At 37.3% G+C, this 22,160-nt stretch overlaps 1 protein-coding gene across 1 annotated transcript; it reads right to left on the reverse strand.

Annotated features, from left to right (window-relative positions):
- Nucleotides 1–3,412: 3,412 nt before the first annotated feature.
- pomgnt2 (protein O-linked mannose N-acetylglucosaminyltransferase 2 (beta 1,4-)) lies at nucleotides 3,413–20,962 on the reverse strand. The gene is made up of 2 exons (XM_067392623.1): nucleotides 20,787–20,962; nucleotides 3,413–5,233 (listed from the first exon to the last, which is right to left on the reverse strand). Exon 2 carries the CDS (start codon nucleotides 5,193–5,195, stop codon nucleotides 3,447–3,449), a length of 1,749 nt encoding a protein of 582 aa, XP_067248724.1. The 5' UTR covers nucleotides 5,196–5,233; nucleotides 20,787–20,962; the 3' UTR covers nucleotides 3,413–3,446.
- Between the last annotated feature and the right edge of the window lie 1,198 nt (nucleotides 20,963–22,160).

A 22,160-nucleotide genomic window follows, 5' to 3' on the forward strand; every position in this document is an offset into this window, starting at 1 on the left:
AGAATCATCATACATGACAGATAGACTTGTCATGTTGAAAAGGTCTCAACTAGCAGAATACAACAAGCATATTTGTTTCAGCTATAGACCAAACTATACCAAGTATTTGTATGAAAAAGCAGCACCGACGCACATGTAAACAGTGGTTTCGCCTTGTAACTTTGCAAAATATTAGTAAACCATAGTAGATAGCATCTTTATTTAGAGCAGGTGCAAGCCCAAACACAACATAAGACAATGCAGAGATCACAGAGTGACATGACATGCTGCTTGGCTAAAGCTATAGAACTTCCAGGATCCAAACATGTCGTGATCACGATGCAGTGTTTTCCAACGTCATTTGAAAGTTCAACCAATGGAAACTGGATCTAAGCTATGGTGGGTGAGTATAGTGGGTAGGGACGATGTATCAAGATGCTTGGTTAATTATGTTTTGAAATAAACTACTAGCCTACTTAATCCATTGCAATGCTTGAAGACATTAAGAATGCGTAACTATGGCCATTGCGTATACGGCGCTTGCTTCATTTTTTCTCGTGTCTGCTGCACTTGTTTTGCACCTGAGCCATATGCACCTCAAAACTACGCACTCTAATAATGACCTTGCTTACTCGACCATCGATAAGTTTTATTGATTAAATTATCAACAATTAATCAATTGTCAATTAATCGTTAGCATTCCTAAGTTCAAACAATCTAATCTAGTCTGAAGACCTAGGCTGTGTCTGAATCCGCCCCCTTTACCCTTAAACAGGGTACTATTTGAAGGGACCACCATTTGTAGTGGTGTTTGAAACCACAGTGGATGTTATCGAGTGCACTCATTCAATCTCATAATGCGCTGCAATAGTGACTGTACAACTGATTGGCCAGAGAATATGCATAATGCACTGCGAGAGTGGCTCACCGAATGAATTCCCACGTCTCGCCAGAAGATGGCACCCACAGCTGAATTATCCATCCATTTTCCAAACCACTGGTCCAATGTGGGTACAGCATAATATCGTATAAGTATAAATTCCTTTTTAATTGATTATTAAATTGTTTACTAAAGGTTTAACCTTACGCATGGTACAAAAGTCCATGATTCTCTTAATCATGACTGCTGGATCGAAGCTCTTTACCAGTCCATTTTACACATTTCAGTTTAATAATCCAGCACTTCTTAAAGGTTTAGAAAATGTTTACAAGACATTGAATTGAAAGACAATAAATTCATCAACATTAAATAATAGTATTGATAAATGATATAGACAAGTTAAATAACAAGACATCACAAAAACATTTGAGAAATTGTCTATTTATTAAAACTGACAAAAATGATATATGGCATTCCAGTGGCACATAATGGTAAATCTCATGAACTGGCACAGGGAACGGGACAGTTTACAGGACCCAAGCCTGCAATCCTATATATATATATATATATCTTTCTTTTTATGCATTTAAAAAAAAAAAAAAAAAAAACATCTAATGATTGAAATGAGAGAATGCGGAATCTGAGAAGTTTCCAACCACAGACAGCTGTTTCTCACCCCAGAGTGTAGGCAAGAAAGATTTACATGCTAGGTTTCTTTTCTCTCTGAATTTATGCAAAGGACATTTCTGCTATTTTGTATAACAAACAGAATTCATTTATTATCCTCATACTTGAATAAAATTACCATCAAAACATGGAGTTATGCTAATAAACTGCATGGCTGAGGTTTGCCATTTCCGAATTTCAATTAGAAATGTTCTTGGTTTAATCTGTTTTAGGATCATTTAAATTTATTTCCATGTGATGCAGAATGTCCTCAATCGAAGGACAGAATAAAACCTCACTGAGGGGAGAGAAAAAAAATACACACACACACACAAAAAAAAAACACAGGCGCCTTGACAGGCCATTCAGAACAATACAAAGAAAGAAAGCTTGTGGTTGGTTGTTGAATTTCATATGTTCCATTCATTGATCACAGCAGTGAAAAAACAAAAACAAATCAAATACACAGTGCAACCTATGACAAATCTGGGTTACAGTATGTATAGCTTTCCAGAGTCTTCTTCAATAAATAATTGGCAGAAATAAAGTACGTTTCCATCTTCTCAATAATCCATAATTCAGCACAACACAGCTTGTTCTTTGCAGAAATGCAGATGTGACATAATATAAAGCATGTGCACAACATCTAAAAAAACAAAACAAAAAAAACAACAACAAAACAACAGAAACTGGCATCATCCTTCTCTAAAGCATGTATAGATAGATATGGTTTTATGCTCATTTGTTGAATGACATTACATTGGAAGCACATCTAAACAGTGGTTTCTTTACATACATGAATAGTAATCTTCAGAACTTTAATATTGCATTCTGTAAGGCGTAAGCAGTCATAAAAGGTTGTAAGTACTTTTACTCCTTTAGTGGCTGTTTAGCAAATGCTTTTAGCCAGTTAATCAGTAACTCTACAGTTCATGAATCTGCCTTTCCAAGGTTTGAACCTAATTTATTTCCGCTACTAGCCCACTATGCCGCTACCACCAAATATACTTCCCCTCTTAACATAGAGCTTCCAAATTACTCAACCCAGAGTTAATTGCTGACATTAGAAGAGACATTAGAATTTCATGACACTATCTCAAACTATTTCCGATCATCAGGTCTCCTGTCTGTGACGTTTCTATAAACCTTACAAAAATGAGATGAATTTGATAGATCTCACTGGCAAACAAATTCACATATTTCCTACTGAACAGTACAGGTAAATAATAATCAGTGGTTTTGAGGCTAGTTTAAAAAAAAAAAAAATTGATGAAAACATCAACACTGCAGATGCAGAAAACAAATCAATCCAAGCTAGAAAACAGCAGCCTATTTTTAAAATAGTACAATGTATAGTACAACGTTAACTTTTTTCTTGTATTTTCTTGCAGTTACTTCATACTATATTTTTAACCCCCCAAATTCTTCATTATAACTAAACGTGATGAAAAATACAACACAAAACCTTGGGCAAGAGAGAGCACACTCACAAAATCACATACAATTCAGATCAGTTCACGTAAGCCACAGAAATGTATGCACTATTTCAGTTAACAAAAGCAGGCGTCAGACAAAACCAGTGTCTTGAACTTATAAATATGAGTTTAAATTATATAATACATATCTGATAAATAAACTGAGAACTTTGCTTGGATGGTGATACGAAATCTAAAAGGACTGACAGTTCTATAAACTGCATTCCCTTCTAACCTTAATTGCAGTCAGGGCTTTCATTCTCCGTCAGTTCGTGACACTCCATAAGGTCCATGAACAACAGTCAAGTCACAAGAATGACTACCAAGGTCGAAAACAATTCACCCGTGTCACAGTTTAATTTTCAGGATAGCTCCTGAGAATTAATCTTTAAATTAATTCTACACTAGCTGACAGTAACAGTGTTACGTTTAACCTGATTGCTAAATCAAGTTTTACATATAAGAACATCTGCAAACGGGCCCAAGAGGTTCTTGTTAAAGATACAGCGCACCCATACTAAATATGTGGTAAAGGGTTTGATGTTCTCTGAGAAGGTGTAGTTCTGATGGGGCAGAATGTAAGGCATATATGTGTTCTCTCCCTGCTCCTGGATCCACACCTCATATTTCACCTCTTTAACCTTCAAGTACTTCAGGTTCCAAGGGATCTGCCATGACACTGAGAGCTTTGCTTCATTGGTGGCCTGTACTGACGTCTGACACTTGGGCTCTCTGACTCGACCAGGATGTACAGTGCTAGCCACCTTGGCCTTTTTGAGATTAGGCTTTTTTAGAGCCTCTCTAAGTAAGTCCAGAAAAGAGGCAATGTCCACAGTAGTGTCCTGGTAAATGCGAAAAAGCCACTCTGGATTACGACAACAAAGATGTCTTGGAACCTCCTTGCTGGCAAGGATACGCTCTTGTTCCTCTTTGTCCAAGTGGACGATGCCACCCTGATCCCAGGGGCGATCAGGATATGTAACGGTGTTCTTTTCCATGGTATTTCTCCATGCGACATACTGAAGGTCCATGCCAGGTAAGGAGGCCAAGGTTTTGTACGGAGTGTACTGCTCTGGGTTTACAGCATAAGGGAAGAGTTCAACCACAGCGGCACCACGGGGCAAGAACATGGAGGTGATCATCTGGGCTCCATGCATGCTGACCAACATAGTCGCCCCACTAATAATTTGGATAATGCTATCAAATGACTGCTCCTCCAAAGACACAGTGACAGTCCTCATCTGAAACTCTTGGGCTAAAGCCAGAAGTAGTTCCGCCTCATTGAGGATGAGCCTGTTAGTGGTACGTTTAAATACTACAATGTAGTCATCGCCCTCCTCTCGCGTGATGTTAAGCCTCTCCATCAAAAAAGAAGCAAACTGGCGGATCTCATTACCCGATATCAGAATGTTGGCTTTGGGTCCTTGCGGTTGCACAAAGCCATATTGGTACCATGTTGTCATCTTTGACAGTCCCACGTAGGACTTGGTGAAGCACATGAGTTTGCCAAAGGTCTTCAACTGCTCCTTGAGAAGTGGTTGCTTACTGCTGAGCAAACGGTAGAGATCGAAGTGAGCACCTTCACCCCAACCCTCCATGAAGACAAGCCTGGCCTCGTCATCCAAGTCTGAATACTGCTGCATTGTGTAGTAGATGGGCAACAGATCATCGTGGAAAATGTGCATGAGGTTGTCTGGGTTAAATCGGTTCAGAATTAGAGTGACATCTGGCACAAACACAGGTTTCGGCATGAACTTCAGAGCCGCTGCCGGGAGCTCAAGAAAGTTAAAGTATTGTGTGTTGTGGTCTTCAACAGAAGAAAGGTCCAGCAGGGCAGGCTGGAAACGCCGAGGGCCAAGGTTGGGCAGCATCACAGAGGCATTACTGTGGAAGAATACAAACTCCTCAGCCTCCGTGCAGTAGCAGAGGTAGTCAAAGCGGCAGATGCGATCGGTGTGCATCTTGCCAGTGCAGACCATTCTGGTGCCATGTTCTTGGAGTGCTAACAGGGCACCGTGGTAGTCGATGCGCACCTGTGAGAACTCCTGTGATTGGCGTGTAAGTGCTAGCTCCTCTTCCAACTGTGATGTGTGTTCAATCAGGCGAACATATTTCCAAAGCAAGGCTGCCACCACTGACACCAGCAGGCCATTTAGCACTGCCGGCAGGTTCATCCTACACCCAATAGCACGCATCGCAGCAGAACTCCGACCCCACGCTCATGCTCCTACACCTGCAATGATCAGAATACCAAGTTTGAATAAGGAAGTTCATTAGTTACTGACAGCAATCCATCTTAAAACAGAGGTCTTCAACCCTGCTCCTGGATACTCACTGTCCCGCAAAGTTTATTCCCAGCCTGCTTCAGCATGATTTTCAAGAGATCTTGAAGTGCTTATTTAGCCATTTCAGGTTTGATTGGGGTTGAAGCTAAACTCTACAGGACAGTGGGTCTCCTGGAGCAGGGTTGAAGACTTCTGTCTTAATACATCATAAACATACAATACAGAATAAACACAGGATAAAAAAAAAAAGGTAGGGTATAGAAAGAGAGAAGAGTACCAAATATTGTGAACTCCTACAGGGTTGATAGACTGTTTCATGTTAGGACTTAAATAGGTTTTACATTGTGAATACATTGTGTATGTGTTTATATATATCAAGCCACCAAATCCAACTGGTAAAAATGAGATAACTACTGCAGGAAGTTTGTATTACTTCAATAATCATTTTAAAGCCCCCTGTACTCAATCATTTTATCCCTTAAAGGGGACATCGGATGCAAAATTCACTTTTACATGGTGTTTGGACATAAATGTGTGTTGGCAGTGTATCTACACAACCACCCTATAATGATAAAAATCCACCCAGTGTTTTTTTTTTTTTTAAATCCCCATAAATCATAAGCACTTTCTCAGATCAAGACATTCTCAGATTCTAGGCAAAGTGATGTCATTTTGCACAGGCCCCTCCCAAGACTCTTGACGGACACTGCCGTTTTAGCATAGACCCACCCTGAGTGAGCTGTAAACAGTCCGCCATTGTTTTGACGCCGGAGCAGGTGTATACAAGAATTTCTCCTAAGCGACTGAGGTGTTTTGTTGTTGGCTCTAAAAACGCTAGACGCTCTACTTAAAATGCACGTTTGTGAGCGCTTGAGAGCGCTTCTGCAGTGCAGCGTTTTTTTTTCCGTTGAGACGCTTTGTTGTTATGATACGGAATATCAGTTGGCCAGTGTTGTATTTGTTCCGCCCCTCCTTCAGTCTGATTGGACGGCTGGCTAAAAAGCGACAGTGATGAACGCAGCGTTTTACTCAAAGTTGAACATTCTTCAACTCGAGGCGACCTGTAAAAAACGCCCAGCTCTCAGCGCTTGAGCGTGAAAAAGACGCGCCGTTCCCATTGAAAACAATTGAAAAAGTACGCTCGGAGCTGGAAAAAACGCTTAGGTGGACACACGGCCTAAGAGTTAAGCTGAGTTAACAGTCTCAGAGAACATTGTTGTGTCATCATTTCTATTTAGAACCTTCTCATTGTAATTCATAACCGGTCGTTTATAATGGATTCACTGCATTTACGGCCAGTAAAGCAACATAGTAAAATTTAAATTGTATTTTTATTTTTTGAATATTTATTACAGATTGAATGTTCAACTATTTGTGCACACCCCTCAAAAAGCCAATATGTTGTTAATATTACACAAACCATGTTCCTGTCCGCCATCTCAGTGTGCCTTCTAGAGATCAGCATTCTTCGAAATGCTTTGAACATCATAGAATGTCAGTTGAGAAAGGCATATAGCTCATCATACCATACATCATATACATAATTCACCTGCTATATTGCTAAATGTACACAATTTTTCATATTAATAGTATATACAATATTATTAATATTGAGAAGCCATATTGTTAATTCATATTAACAATATGGCTTCTCTTGAGACTCCCCTGCTACGCAGAATATTTAATGATATGTTAAAGCCCGCCCGAACTTTGACGTGATTGGTTAAAAGGTAGTTTGTGATGTCAGAAACACTAGCATTTTTCAAACCATTTTATTGAGGCTGTCTTTGGTTCACTGGACATGTAAGGAGAAAATATTCAGCAATGGTGTTAACTTATGAATTTGTCTTAAAGCATATTAAAAATGCCACAAACAACATCAAAACTTGATTTTCACCAGAAGGGGTCATTAAGTAAAGTGGTTAAACTGAATTCATAACCTCCTGTAATTCTTGTGACTTTATTGGATATGCCTGTATTCCCTCTCAGTACTGAGCTTTTATAAAACATCCTTGACATAATCTCATCATTTGAGCTGCTGGCATTCTTGGGTAGCCTGCTGAGCCATGGAGACCACAGAGTGGCTAAAGATGCCCACCTGCATCCACACATTCACAGAATTTGGCACTAAAATTCTATGTGCGTGTTCCCAGTGCGCCATGTACGCAACAGCCTACAGGCTAATGCTTTAACTGTGGTTTGGGACAATAAACAGACTCTTTTTAGAAGGATATAAGAAAATATTTGTGGAAAGACATAAAGAACCCGCTTCAGTAATCTAAAATAGGGACAGCTCTTCTTATGTTCACAATGACTGCATCAAATTGAGGGTGACAACATTCTAGCTATGTTAAAAGCTTTATCAGTACTAAACATTAGGAGGAGGCTGGCAGAGCTTCTTGCTGTCACATCTCATGGATGAAAAATGTTAATTTTCAGGATGTGAAGGACAATCTTCCTTGTTTGTTTTCATCAATAGTATTTCATGTTATGAGAATTAAGCGGCATTAACGTCCAATCCACAAGGATACAAACAGCAGAAATGGCAGTGTCGCCAGTTGTGCATTTAATTCCCTTCACTGCATAGAGACAACCTAGAGGGAAACATAAAAAGGCTTTGCCAACTAACAAATGCCTGCAAAATGTCAGCTATGTATTGAAACTACTGAGCAAACCCTTAGTGGCACCATCTCAGCTTGCATAAGACTGAAATGTCTTTGATGTCTGCTTGGAAATTAGGCATAAACTGAAGAATTAATGGTTATAAACCTCATATTGCTTGGGCTCCCCTGAGTGTATTGCCTCAGATGTTGGCAAAATTTCATATCGTCTCCTAAAAGGGCAACAATTAGCTTTTACCAATTAATAATTCATAATAATACAAATTCATAATCATTCATTCTTGCTATATTATCAAATTAAACTATAAAAGTCACATATAATTCAAGACATACCTAAATTTGGCTTATACAGTCGGTGATAATCAAATCAACATTGCACTTAATCTCACACATTATTTATCTGGGAAAAAAATAAAAAATAAAATCAGCAAGGAGGGGTGTAAAAAAATAAGTTTTTAATAAAGTAAGAGCTGTCATGAGCTCCAAGCGAGTTCATATCTAATTGAGTCTATTTTGGTTTCAGGTAACATTTACATCCGTTTCAGTGTTCAGTCTTTCTCTCTCCTGGGACTTAACACCCACAACGCTGTTTCGCCTACACCATTCTGCCAGTGATTATTTCAAATAACTTCACTCAACTCAATGACTCTGCACCATAATCACTCAAAGAAAGTATAGTCTTGATTAAACAAACCAACAAAATTATTTTCAGTAATAATATGTGGCACTCTCATAAAAAAGGCTATTTTCAAAATAACATACTAACAGGCTACTCTTTCTGCAATTTCAGTATCTGCAGTTCTGTAGGTATACTATGCACAACATGAACATTTTCTGTGTGCATGGAATACCCAGATGACCTACTACATGTGCAGTATACAACACAAGAATGCTGCATGGAATACTGTAATTTAATGGAACTGCATGGAATACTGAATACTGTAATATAATGAACGGATGATGAATTTTAATGAATTGTGAAAATAAATCTGCATTGTTTATCCTTTTGATCTTTCATCCAAATTCTAACCTTTCATTGAAGGAAAACAGTTGAAAGTGGGGGGAAACTCACATTATGAAATAAATGTTTTTCTCAAATACATGTTGGCCACAATTATTGGCACCTCTAGAAATTCTTATGAGTAAAATATCTCTGAAGTATATTCCCATTCATATTTAATTTTTTTAGCACACCAGGGTGATCATGAACATGAAATTGTCCAGCCATGACTTCCTGTTCCACAGGAGAATAAACATAAGGAAACACAGAGAATAAACATGAGGAAACACAAGAGGCCAAATTTCCTTAATCATTCATTACAATGAGTAAAACCAAAGAATGTAGTTCTGATGGGTTTGGTGCACACCTGGATAAAAAGTACCCCATACCCACGATTAAATATACTGGTGGATCTTTAATGTTGTGGGCCTATTTTTTTGCTGACTCTATCAAATACCAACAGATAAAAAAAAAATCAAAACCTGACGGCTTCTGTTAGAAATCCAATAATGGGCCATGGTTTGATCTTCCATCAGGACAATGATCTAAAACAAACATCAAAACCAACACAAAAATGTGTCCATGTGACCTGAACCCTAAAGAAAATGAGTGGAGTGAACTGAAGAGAAGAAGCACCATCATGGAGCTGGAATCTGAAGGATCTGGAGAGATTCTGCATGAAGGAATGACCTCTGATCTCTTGTCAGGTGTTCTCCAAACTCATCAGGCATTATAGAAGAAGACTCAGAGCTGTTATCTTGGCAAAAGAAGGTTGCAAAAAGTTTTGAATAAAAGGGTGCCAATATTTGAGGCCAACATGTTTTGGAGAAAAACATTTATTTCATTATGTGAGTTTTCCCCCACTTTCAATTATTTTCCTTAAATGAAAGGTTATAATTTTGCTACTTTTTTTGAGTGAAAGATCAAAAGGATAAACAATGCAGATTTATTTTCACAGCTGCTTTTGCTCATAATTACTAAGGGTGCCAATAATTGTGGAGGGCACTGTAATATATATATATGAGCATGTGTACTAATGTGAATTTATATAACATGAATTGTCCAAGTTGATTTTTCCTTATATTTTGAAGAAAATGTCTGTAAACTTAATGGATAATGTCTTGGCAGAAAATTACCAGTACCGTTTGGTGTTGGGCGATTTTATTATAACGGGAAATGAGAATCGTTGTCTATCATTTCGAGCAAGAATTGTCACATCTTAATATATTGGCTTAATATTTCTCTTGTGGCCCATACATTAATGATAGTGAAAAAAATGAGAAGAATTAATATTTCTTTTTTCCTTTTTTTTTTAAGTCGGTGTTTGAAGCTGCTTTTGATTTTTATCGATGACTGATTATTGTGTCAAGCGTTTTTAGACCTATTAAAGACTATAAATATAGAGTGCATCAGGATTAAAGAATATAAATTTAGTAATATTATTATTATTAATAATTTGTTATTGTATTGTATTTGGTGTTATTAGTGTCATTAAAATGTTTTGTATGCTGTGGAAACAAAAAATGCTGACAAACGGTCACTTTGTAATTCTGTAGGCTGTTTTAAAAACATGTTCATTGAGGAGTCCTCAGACCTCATACGCAAATATAAAGTGTCAGTTATGCGGTGATTCGTTAAAAAATTATGTGGGGAAAAAGAACTGTAGGGCCAAATATTAATTTGATAATAATACTAGCCTGATAATAATAATAATAATAATAATAATACGTAAGGAATAATTGGCGACGGGCCATTGAATTTAATTGAAAATAATGAACCACTCTGCATCATGGCCGTATTAGCACCTTTAGGATCAATTATTCTGCTTATACTATGGTTACCACACCTCAAGACACCATTCAGATATTGTATTTCAAGACATTTGCATCTCATCCCAAGCCTCCATTGCTAGTTCCAAAACATCATTTCAGAACTAGTCATTGATAGCAGGTTATTAATACAGTTGAGAGAGAGAGAGAGAGAGAGAGAGAGAGAGAGAGAGAGAGAGAGAGAGAGAGAGAGAGAGAGAGAGAGAGAGAGAGAGAGAGAGAGAGTGTTAGGGTTAGAGTGAATAAGCATATGTAAATTAGCCTACCCGAGTCTGTGCATCTCTCATGGCAGCAGAGTCTCTACTAATAGTGAAACTGTTAAGTTTACACCCCATTCCAAATCATCATGCAAGTGACATATCAGTAAGATTTCAATAGAATAAACATTCCGATTTTAGTTTAGTTTGATTAGTGGTGCCTAAAATGCATCTTTATGCACAATTGCCAGCCTGCATGGAGAGCTTCTTGAGACTCCAGAGACACCAGCAGCTTCAAATACCTGTTTGCTGCTCAACACTGGCTTTTTTTATAGCTGCCCTTTTAATACAATTAATTTTTTTGACAGGAACTTTCATTAGTAAGCCTTTATCTGACCAAGTTCTGCTGTGCTCTAAATCACTCACAAATCTTATGATAATTTGATAATCTCCATTCAGTTTTCACACATTAGTTGTTTTCATGCCTTTTGCACAACATTGGACCATTTCATGCTTTTCATCTTCAGAAAGATCTTCCTCCCCATATTGCATGCGAACTGTGACTTGCTTAATAATGTGGAACAACTTCCAAGTAGCGTTTCCATAGACCTGGCAAATTATTTTGTCTGATATTGATACCAGTTATCTAAAAAGACATGGTTACATAAACAAACAAACATTTTCTTAGAAAAACTAAGATCTTAATGTTTATTGTACTGAAATCTAACTGATATGTAACTTACATAATAATTTGGAATGCTGTGCATCTATCTCAAGAACCGCACTCTCTGATGAGAAATGGCATGTAGCTTTTAAGTTGTTAAACTATTTTACTGATTAATTCCTCAGAGCAGCGCAGACAACACGATGCTGTGCAAGTGTGTGTCCGTTTTGTATGTGTGTGTGTTTGAGTTAGAGAGAGAGCGGGAGATAGAGATAGTGTGTGCTTTCAGGACAAAATCAAACGTATTTTGTGGCAAAAACCTAGGGCTGTTTCGAATGCCATTTTTTGAGCTTCGAAGCTTAGGTGGCAATCAATATCGAATATTCGAAGCTTCGGTGGGTGGGGCTAAATATATAATAATAGTGTCGGTTTGCATTTGTATCATCTTTCACGACTTCACGTTTCACTCTTCGGCATCGTAAATATGTTGCGGCAGACCCAGTGGAGTGCAGTGTTGCATTTGGTGCAATATGATCAGGTGGCACACATTCTTTAAATATTAATAAACATTTAATAATCTTTTAAATAGAACAGTTTCCGGTACGCATTACACGGGCAGGTTTATGCTCCGAAAACGGACAGTGCACAAGTGATACAAAACACAAAGTCTGTTGAGAGCAAGAACTTTAATAAGGTATTAATAACGAACATTTCTTTAAAACAAATGAATCCCAAAACAGAAATTAAATTAGTAACACACAGTGATTTCAATGAACTGTAATAAATAAAGAACATGGTAGCAAGCTTATAAACAGTTGAATAAGAATAAATGAATTGTTTTTAAAATGACACAAAATGTAATATCTATTACAATTAGTTTTATTCTATATAAGGGATTTATTTTGTCTTATGAGTGAGAATGAGTCCGCGACAGAAGTCACGTGTTGAAAAAAAAAAAAAAAAAAAAAAGAATATTCGAATCTCAAAACTGAAAATCGAATGCCACCCCACCGAACGAATATTCGAATATTCGATTATTCTAGTACAGCCCTACAAAAACCATGACAATAATTTGTAGTTTTTATTCTATTGTTTACTATATTTATTTGCTTGGTCAGTGTCGTTGTGGGTTTTGCTTCTTTGGCTGTTGTAGGCTGCAAGAACCTTTGAAAACATTTGGCGAAGTGATAATAGAACTGCAATGCGGTCAAGACCTGCTAGAACTACTTTCGCCATGTGTTTCCCTGAAAATAATTGCACACCTTCGACAAAAATCTGATTTAACAGCCCCGAAGCATAAAAATTATAATAATGTGCATTCACACCATGTATGATATTGCAACTCGTAAAAAAGCTTTCACATCCTCTACAGCTCATAATTACGAATTTTCTGAGCGCTCCTACTTGTAGCACATGACTGATGTACCACCTGAGCGCTGAAAATTCATTTAGGCGTTGATAGTGTTGCCAGAGAAATGCATGATTCCCAGTCTGAGGATGTGAACAGATCTGAGTAGAACATCACGTGTAATCATCTAGAAATTACGGTAATTGCAACACGGTGTGAATACAGCTATATTGATCATCTTGATATCATCAAAGGCAGCCACCAACAGCGATATCTCTGAGTCTGACTATCATTGATACATGATATCATCTATCCGCACAACCTTTTCCGTTTTTCTATGGATTTTATGGACAGTGTTGACAGTACAGTTTATACTGTGCAGTATTACATCAATCTGGGAATTTAATATTAGCCTTCCATTTCAGGATATTCTGGTTCCCAACACTAAATGACATACCCGACCATTTAACTCTGCAAAGTGGTTGATCCTTGACTTCTATTAGAATCTGATATGCTAACTGAGCATGAGGTTGTGGATTTGATTTTAAGATTACGTGCAAGCTTATGTGCTTTACATGCTCAACTGTTTTGATATCATTCAGATCTGGCATGTGTTTGTTGATGCTATGAGCAAAACTGACGATAAAACCCAGAGGGAGGATGTTAAACTGCTTGCATGTAATGCACTGTGATATGGATCAGATTATGGGAGGTTCATTCAGTGCTACAACAAAAAAATCCAAGCTAAATCCAGACCATTGATGCATATTAACATTTCAGAGCTCTTATCATAGGGGAAAAATGGTTTTAAACTGATTTGTTTGGTGAAGCGATATGCAAACACATTAAAGAGACACAGAGGCGAGTAATATGCTAAAGAGCATAAAGACTTTGGGAGCGCATGGCACTAAGGAGCCTCGGTCTATCTGAGCAGTCCAGATACAAATCCCTCTGCAAGAGCAGGCAGACTTCATGTCCTTGAAATGCTGTCCTTTTTGTGCATATGAAGAAAGAAAGCAGGGGGTCACATCATGCAAGAGAGGTTTTTTTTTTTTCGGAGGAGCCGGGTCCAAGTGTTTATGACTGTGTGTGAGAGAATGGGAATATGGGCCTAGCTGACAGGGCTTGCCCAGCTCCCTTGTGTACAGCTGGGCTGTTTGCTATGTGGATGATAAGCACCACAATGATGGGGGAAGGCAGCCTAGTGCTTCTAATGCATTTTAATAAGGCTCCTGGAAAGACACGGCTCTCAGTCTTTCAGTGGCTTTCTTCTCAGATGAGTCCCTTCAGGATAGCCAAGGAGATTCCCTACTCGGCTCCCTGCCGACGACAGAAAACTCTCGGGCTAAAGAGACACAATCATTTTGCCTTTTTGAATCTCCTGCTAAATTTTTTAATTACCTTGTGACTAGGATTTTTGGTCATTTTGTTGCCGATTTTGAATTTTGCATTACACAGTGTTTTTTTCAGCATCTTGCGCCATGAGCGTTTCGTGTTTAACAATGTCATACAGTGCACGTATCTTGTACATGTTTATCATGTTTTTGTACCTAATAATTAGTGTTGTCAAAAGTACTGGTACTTTGGTACCAATTCGGTACTGAAATTTTGAAAATGTGACGATACTAGCATTTCTGTAGTACCGGTAGTACAGAGAATCCTGGTATATTCGGTACCCACTGATAGGGCAGTGCCAGTATTTACGTGAATATGACACGAGTGAAGCACAAAGCATTGTTTACAATATCGCTGGGCGATAAAAACATAACGATATGTATCGCGATAGACACGTGATTGATATCAACAAAAAATGTGTTCGATAAAACGTTCAATATTTTTTATTCTTCGTCGGAAGAAAACAGAGCTTGCGAAGCAAGTTTGGTTGCATTAACAAAGGTACTCGTTCTCTAGTAACCTAGCAACGTAGGGAGTGACAGGCTTACAGCCAATCATGTAACAGTATCAATTTTGGTCGCACCATATCGTTGTCTCGTGCTGGATTCCTCTTCAGTAACCGGCGACTGATAAGCAGAAAACGAGTGCCGCAGCGAGCGAGGAAATTGTAAATAAAAGATGAAAAATGTTAATTGTGACTTTAGACTAGGGTGACCACCTGACTACTGATCTGTTGCAGGACAGTAGATGTGATTTTGCGGGACAATGCGGGACACATGAGACAGATAAATTTACAACTATTAACGTTACACTATGTAAATATTGATTTACATTTGTTGGCAAACTTGGCATATGCGCCGATTAATGTTTCTGCCGGTGGGTGCCCACACTATAATGTTGCGCTTATGGCAACATTGAATTCTGGAGAGAAGACAATTCTAGATTCACGGCTGCATGTGCAGGAGGACAAAAGTTTGAGCGCGCAAATGTGATATCTGAGCGAGAGAGCACGCGCGCGTCCAGTTTTGTGCAGGGGAATCCGCCTGTGAGTGGAGAGATTGCTCGTGCTCAACATTTTTCAATATAAGAACGCCATAGAACCCGCATTAAATGAAATATTAACGTGAGAAGAAAGTCGTGTCTGAATTTCGTAATTTTGTATTGGTTAAAACAAATAGAGAATATCTCGTTTTTCTGTAGGTGCTCGTGTGTGGCGTTTGATCGCCGCCGTTCGTTGGAAATATTTAACATCAGGATGGATGATTACATACTTTAAATCATCGATTTGGGCAGCTTTGAGCAGCTCTTGAGGTTCTTATCCAGTATGGAAGATGAAATCCTTGCTGGTGTAGTTTACAGACTTTAATGAGGCCTGCTCTTTGTGCTGTCCATTCATCAGCGGGAAAACCTCTCCTCTATGATTGCGTTGGTTGGTTATTTTCACAGCTAGAATATGACGGCTTCACAAATAGATTTTTAAATGCTCACAGTTTTTATTATATTTCTTACTGTGGTATTGCAATTTCAGGGATGAATAAAAACAATACAGACATAAATGAAATGCAGGACACTACTTAAGTCTTGCGGGACAAATGCGAAATGCAGGATGGGTGGTCACCCTACTTTAGACTTAATTATTTGAGTTTTCCATGGTTGTTGACATTTCTGTCTTAATAACTGAGGGGATTATGATCAGAGGAAGGTGAAGTTTAAAATAAAAATGTTTAAATGTAATGTATTTTTCTCCTGGTCCTTATTTTAAATGGGTCATAAAAAATATCAATAATTATCGATATCGACCGATATGAAACACCGATATCGTGATACAGTTTTCAGCCATATCGCCCAGCCCTAGAATAAATAATAGGTTAGCAATTAAATGTGACTTCGCAGCCATGGAAACATTTTGGTTAATGCCGAATGAGACAGGTACGCGAGTCCATACATTTAAGCTTCGTATTCTGTTTTCCGAATCGCGATCTGGTCACCCGATTAGCAGAGAATTTAACAATATTCCATTAGTTATTCCACTGAACATGTTTCTTTTCCCAAATTTTCACTCACGCAGGGGATCATAAACGTTTCTCGTTCGCATTTAGGCCTATTATATTCGCATTCTTTACTGTGGTAAAGTAGGAAAAACACCGTAGGACAGAAACCTTTTTGCTTGCATGTCAATTTCAGTTTAACACAGTTTGCACTTGTTATTAAGACTTTATAAGGCGCGTCAGGTTTAATTGTATAACGTGTTTCACACACGCTGGTGATTTTTACTTTAGTTTTCTCTGGCAGCGCTAAACCAAACATTGCCTGAATGTCTTGGCCCTCTGCGGAGGATAAAACTCGCTCTTCAGACCTTTTACAACAAGTGTCAGTTGTTTGTAACTAGACTTATGCCGATATTCGGTAATGCGATAAATCGCGATAATGAATATGCACGATATTGTAATCGTCGACACTTCAGAATACCGTAAATAATAATTTATTACCAATTATTAATTTTTTATAAGGCAATTAAGAATACTTTACCCATCAATCTTATAAAATGCACAACACCGCTGTATTCTGCGTCAAAAGGACACGCGCTCAGATGTAAACAATCCCAACGTGCACAAGAAGCGGAACCAGTGAAGGAGACGAGCTGAATGAAAGTGCGCGTTCACTCGCTGATGGAACAGCAGCGTGCAGCGGTTACCACGGAAACAGTGTGCAAACAAAGTAACTGCGCTAGTGAAGTTTTTAAAATGCTTCAAACAGCCATTCATTTTTTTGTAATCTCAGTGCTGTCATCACAGCACCAAATACTGAATACTTAAAAAAGACTTAAAAGGATATTTATTTTCAAACCTAAACATTTTTATATTTTAATCTGGACTACAACATGCCCTAATGATTAGAAATGTTCTGATTATTTGTTATTGTTCAGTAAAACTTTGAAAACATACAGCTTCATAAGTTAACATGTTAATTCATCATCACTAAACTGACAATAAAAATTCTTATAAAGTATTAATTATTATTAATGAATGTTAATTTCTTAGTTACTGTTTAATAACATTACTAAAATCAAAATAACTTATTTAATGGACCTGAGATAAAACTAACAATGATCAGTTGTTTCTAAACATTAACAAAAAATAACACTTTCTGTAACAAATGTAGCTATTGCTCAATCTTAGTTAATGCATTAAATAAAGTGTTATCTGTTGTTCTTTATAGCCTAATTCTTTTTCATTTTAATCTTTTGAAAATTTCAGTCAGAGTTGTTTTGTTTTATTACAAAAAGAGTTCTTAAACCTGTTAAACTACGACAAAAATGGTTTTGCAACTTATTTTAATATTGTGATAATACCGTATACCGTGATAAAAGCTTCATCAATTAATCGCAACGTGAAAATTTGATACCGTCACATACCTATTTGTAACATCAGGAGATAATGAAGATATTATAAAAGAGAAATAGTCTCTTTCCTGCTCGTGTCCCACATCCCTCTCAAAGCGCAAAGCGGTAGGCTATATCAAAGACTATAATAACGGGACTTTGGCTATATGACGCATCTTTGTGTGGAAATAAAAAAACGAATGCTTTTTTAAATAATATTTAACTTTCTTATTATTTAGGTTGCCATTATTTTCCAATATTTATTTCATAGTTTTACAGGCTGTATTGTGTTGTTTCACTGACGGAATAGCTAAAATATACACGCACGTTACCCCTGTTAAAAAAACGAGCATATGCTGGTAAGGTAGGTTTTGAAACTGGTATGCTGGTTTGAGCTGGTTTATGCTGGTCCAGGACCATCTTAGGACTAGCATGGATCAGCAGGACCAGTGTAAGACCAGCATTTGACCAGCATACAGCTTCAAAACCTACCTTACCAGCATTCAACAGTACACAATGGATGTTTGAGCATTCATGTATTTATTTACTTTTATATTATAATTATTATATTATAATTTTGGTACTGTGACAACACTACTAACAATTATCTTTTTTTTTTTGACATACAAGGAATATAAAGTGAAACCAAAAAAACAAAAAAAACACTTCACAAATAATTTTTAAAATGCCTTGTAATACTCTTGTAATACACAAATGTATTTGGCTCTTATCTTCTATAAATTATCATAGGGTGGTGAAGCAAGTTTCAGATTTCACCTATTGTTATTACCCATAATAAGCTGCATGCTGATTGATATAGTACGCACTGAAAAAGGCAAACGTCTTCAGCGTCCCTGCGTTCCTCAGGGACAGATGAAGAATGGGTCTGAAAGCGCTTTTCAGTGGGGGTTACAGGGAACAATGTCACTCTGCCTCCTGGGAGAAGGACTCTACGTAACACTGCAGAGCTAGGTTGAGGACAGCAAAATGACAAAATACTGGAGCAGGAAAAAGACATGGTGCAAAAAACGATTGAGACTATAGCGTTTTCGAGAATATAGGAAGGACCGTCCGAATCGAAAAATACTTTCGCAGATGCTTTTGATGATAACATCAACACCTAAATGTTGTGGCTGTTGGACACAATGCAGGCAGAGAATTCAATGTTAAAGGATTAGTCCACTTTCAAATACAATTTTCCTTATAATTTACTCACCCCCATGTTATCCAACATGTTCATGTCTTTCTTTCGTCGGTCGAAAACAAATTAAAGTTTTGGATGAAAACATTCCAGGATTATTCTCCATATAGTGGACTTCAATGGAGCCCAAATGGTTGAAGCTTAAAATGACAGTTTCAGTGCAGCTTCAAAGGGCTTTAAATGATACCAGACGAGGAATAAATGTCTTATCTAGTGAAACGATCTGTCATTTTAGAACAAAATACAACTGTATATGCTTTATAAACACAAATGATCGCCTTGCACGTGCTTCCGCTTTCCGTATTCTTCAAAAAGCTTACGATATATGTCATACACCTTCCCTATTCTACTTAGGTAAAAAAAAAAATCAACTGGCGCTGCGTTCGTTCTGTAAGTTGAATAGGGACATACAGCATAAGGTTTTTGAAAAATACGGTAAGCGGAAGCAAGTGCAAGGTGATCATTTGTGTTTATAAACATAGTTGTATTTTTTTCGAAAATGACTGATTGTTTCGCTAGATAAGACCCTTATTCCTCGTCTGGTATCATTTAAAGCCCTTTGAAGCTGCACTGAAACTGTAATTTTGACCTTCAACCGTTTTGAGACCATTGAAGTCCACTATAAGGAGAATAATCCTGAAATGTTTACATCAAAAAAAGCAATTTTTCGACTGATGAAAGAAAGACATGAAAATCATGGATGACATGGGGGTGAGTAAATTAGCAGGAAAACTTTATTTGAAAGTGGACTAATCCTTTAAATGTTGTTTGCTATCAACTTTAATTTGAAATGCATCTTTATTTACCGATAGTGTTTTAGGGAGATCAAAAAAAAGCATGAAATAGACATTTTTATATATATATATATATATATATATATATATATTTTTTTTTTTCCTGTCCATTGCCTTGTACATCGCAGTTCAGCACATGTTCTTGAGGTGCCATCAGCACTGTCATTTTTTCTACTCGCCTTAATTTCTTTACTCAATTCCCATCATGGGGTCTTGCGTCTACCTAGCAACTGGCACTGAGAAGACTGCGAATGCTACTTAATATGTAATAGCTTTCTCCATGTATTATAGACCTCCTGTTAACCAAAAAGGAAAGTCCTTTTTAAAAACAGATAAGGTTAAACAGATAAATTAAACAGACTTTAGCTTCAGATTTTTCATATAACAAGCAGGAACCCCAAGTTAGGATGTCTCAGAGGATTCAGACAGGTCTAGTTTTGAGAGTGACATCTGGCAGGCATTACTTAATCCAATGTAACAGTCAGTAAGAAAGCATGTAGGTCTGGACAAATGCTTTTCAAAAGGTTGGCTTTTGTTTGTATATGTCAAATGCTTATCATAATAATGGTGGCAACACATAGTGCTGTCCTTTCAGTTGTGCCCTTTTCTATGAAAATATTACCCTGTGCCTTTCAAATGGTCACTCTTTTAAGTTTTCCAGCAATGATGGAATGAATCATAAGGTCAGAATAATTTGTATCAAACAGATCTGACTCATTTGAGTACAAGTCATTCATAACTGCAATACAAGCACTCATATATTATCAAATAAATGGGGTATGCTATATATTTCTCTAGTGAAACAACAGGTAGCAGTTTAATACAGCGATTAGTGTTATTCAGTGATTTACATATATTAGAGTCAAGAAATCATGACGTGAGGTTTGACTGGAGATATCTAGAATAGAAATTGAGTGGGTGATCGATCGGTAATAATCGAGAAGACGCATCTAGCTTTTCATGACGACAGCTATAGTGAAAAAAAAAAAAAACTTTTTGCATTAAGTTTTCCAAAACAGACACATAATAATCCACAACAAACCATATGGAAAAGCAAATGCATATCATACCTGTGGGAAAGGTGAGCCAGGACGAATTGATGTGAATTCACTGCAGATACACTGTTTCAACAGCAGCTCCAGCAAACCAGTGCCAGTGATCATTTACAACTTTACAACGGACAAACGCAACATTTTCGGGTTTATTGTGTTAAATACATGATGTGTTCATTCACCACAGCGATCAACTGATGGCTTTTCGGTAATTGTATCGCTACGTTGCGCAAAATCGACTCCGTCGCGCGATTTCTGCGAGCATTAACCCAGCTGCTGGAGAAGTCTCCACCTACCGCGATGACCGAGCTCAGATGAGAAAATCTCGCGAGATCTTATCGCCGCTAATCAGGCTGACGTTTGTATGCGTGTGTTATCGCGAGAGCATCGCAGCACAATTGAAAGTCCCATCTGAGAGCGCCGCACAATGAAGAAGTAGGCTGCATATTAATATCAAATTCATCTCCTAGTTAATTTAATTTATTTTTAATAAGGTTTGTTAAATATTAAAAGGTAAACTGAGATAAACCGAGTTATACGTATAACACACTCTCCAACAATTTAACTCTAGGTCTATTTAATTATTTATTTACTTAGTCAACTAACTTAAGAATAGATGGCATACTCTGATTAACTTAAACTTTAATATTGACATTCAGCATGTTTATTTACGTGAATATAGCTGTATAGGTGACTTTTGAGATAAAGTTTTGGAAGGTGTTTGAATATTAGCTACAGGTGAGTGAGTAAATACTATTAATCATTAAACTCTTAGGTGTGAGTGTAATTCCAGAAATTAATTTTAGCAAACAAGCTAAAAATAATAGGCTAATATCCATAGATTTCATAATGCCACAGAGATTGTAGCCTATTATACAGTTGTTGTAGTACATCTTTGTCATATGAACGCAGATAACAACGGTGTGACCAGTCTGCTGACCTTTTTTTATCGACTTACAGCTTGCCTACCTGAGAAATTATTCATGCCATGATTTAAGCGTCTCGTGTTTTGAAAATGATTCATTTGTCTTTCAAAGATGATATCAGTGAGTTCTCGTTGATTCTAAGCGGTAACACAACGCCCTCTAGAGCCAGTTTGAGGTATAACAACAATTTATTACAATACGTTCGTAGAAGATTGGAAAACTAGTAAAATTTTATATTTTAATTACTAAAGTTATCAGTGCCTATGTGTCTCATAATATGCAAATGGTTCTTTTTCATACCTTTAATTAGATTCTGAGGTAAACCGTTAATACAGAGCTCTTTAAATACAGAAAGTACCACTAGTGACCAGTAGATGGCAGACGATAGCTTTAAAAAGCCATTTTGTGCTTTTAAGTTCCTTCCTTATTAAGTGGTATGTGAAAATAAATGCTGAATTTAATATTC

This window comes from Chanodichthys erythropterus, chromosome 2 (assembly GCF_024489055.1).
Source record: "Chanodichthys erythropterus isolate Z2021 chromosome 2, ASM2448905v1, whole genome shotgun sequence".
NCBI classification, from domain to species: domain Eukaryota; kingdom Metazoa; phylum Chordata; class Actinopteri; order Cypriniformes; family Xenocyprididae; genus Chanodichthys; species Chanodichthys erythropterus.

What these genes read in the sequence shown, in the direction of transcription:
- pomgnt2 (XM_067392623.1), bottom strand. Translation starts at nt 5,195, where the DNA reads ATGCGTGCTATTGGGTGTAGGATGAACCTGCCGGCAGTGCTAAATGGC.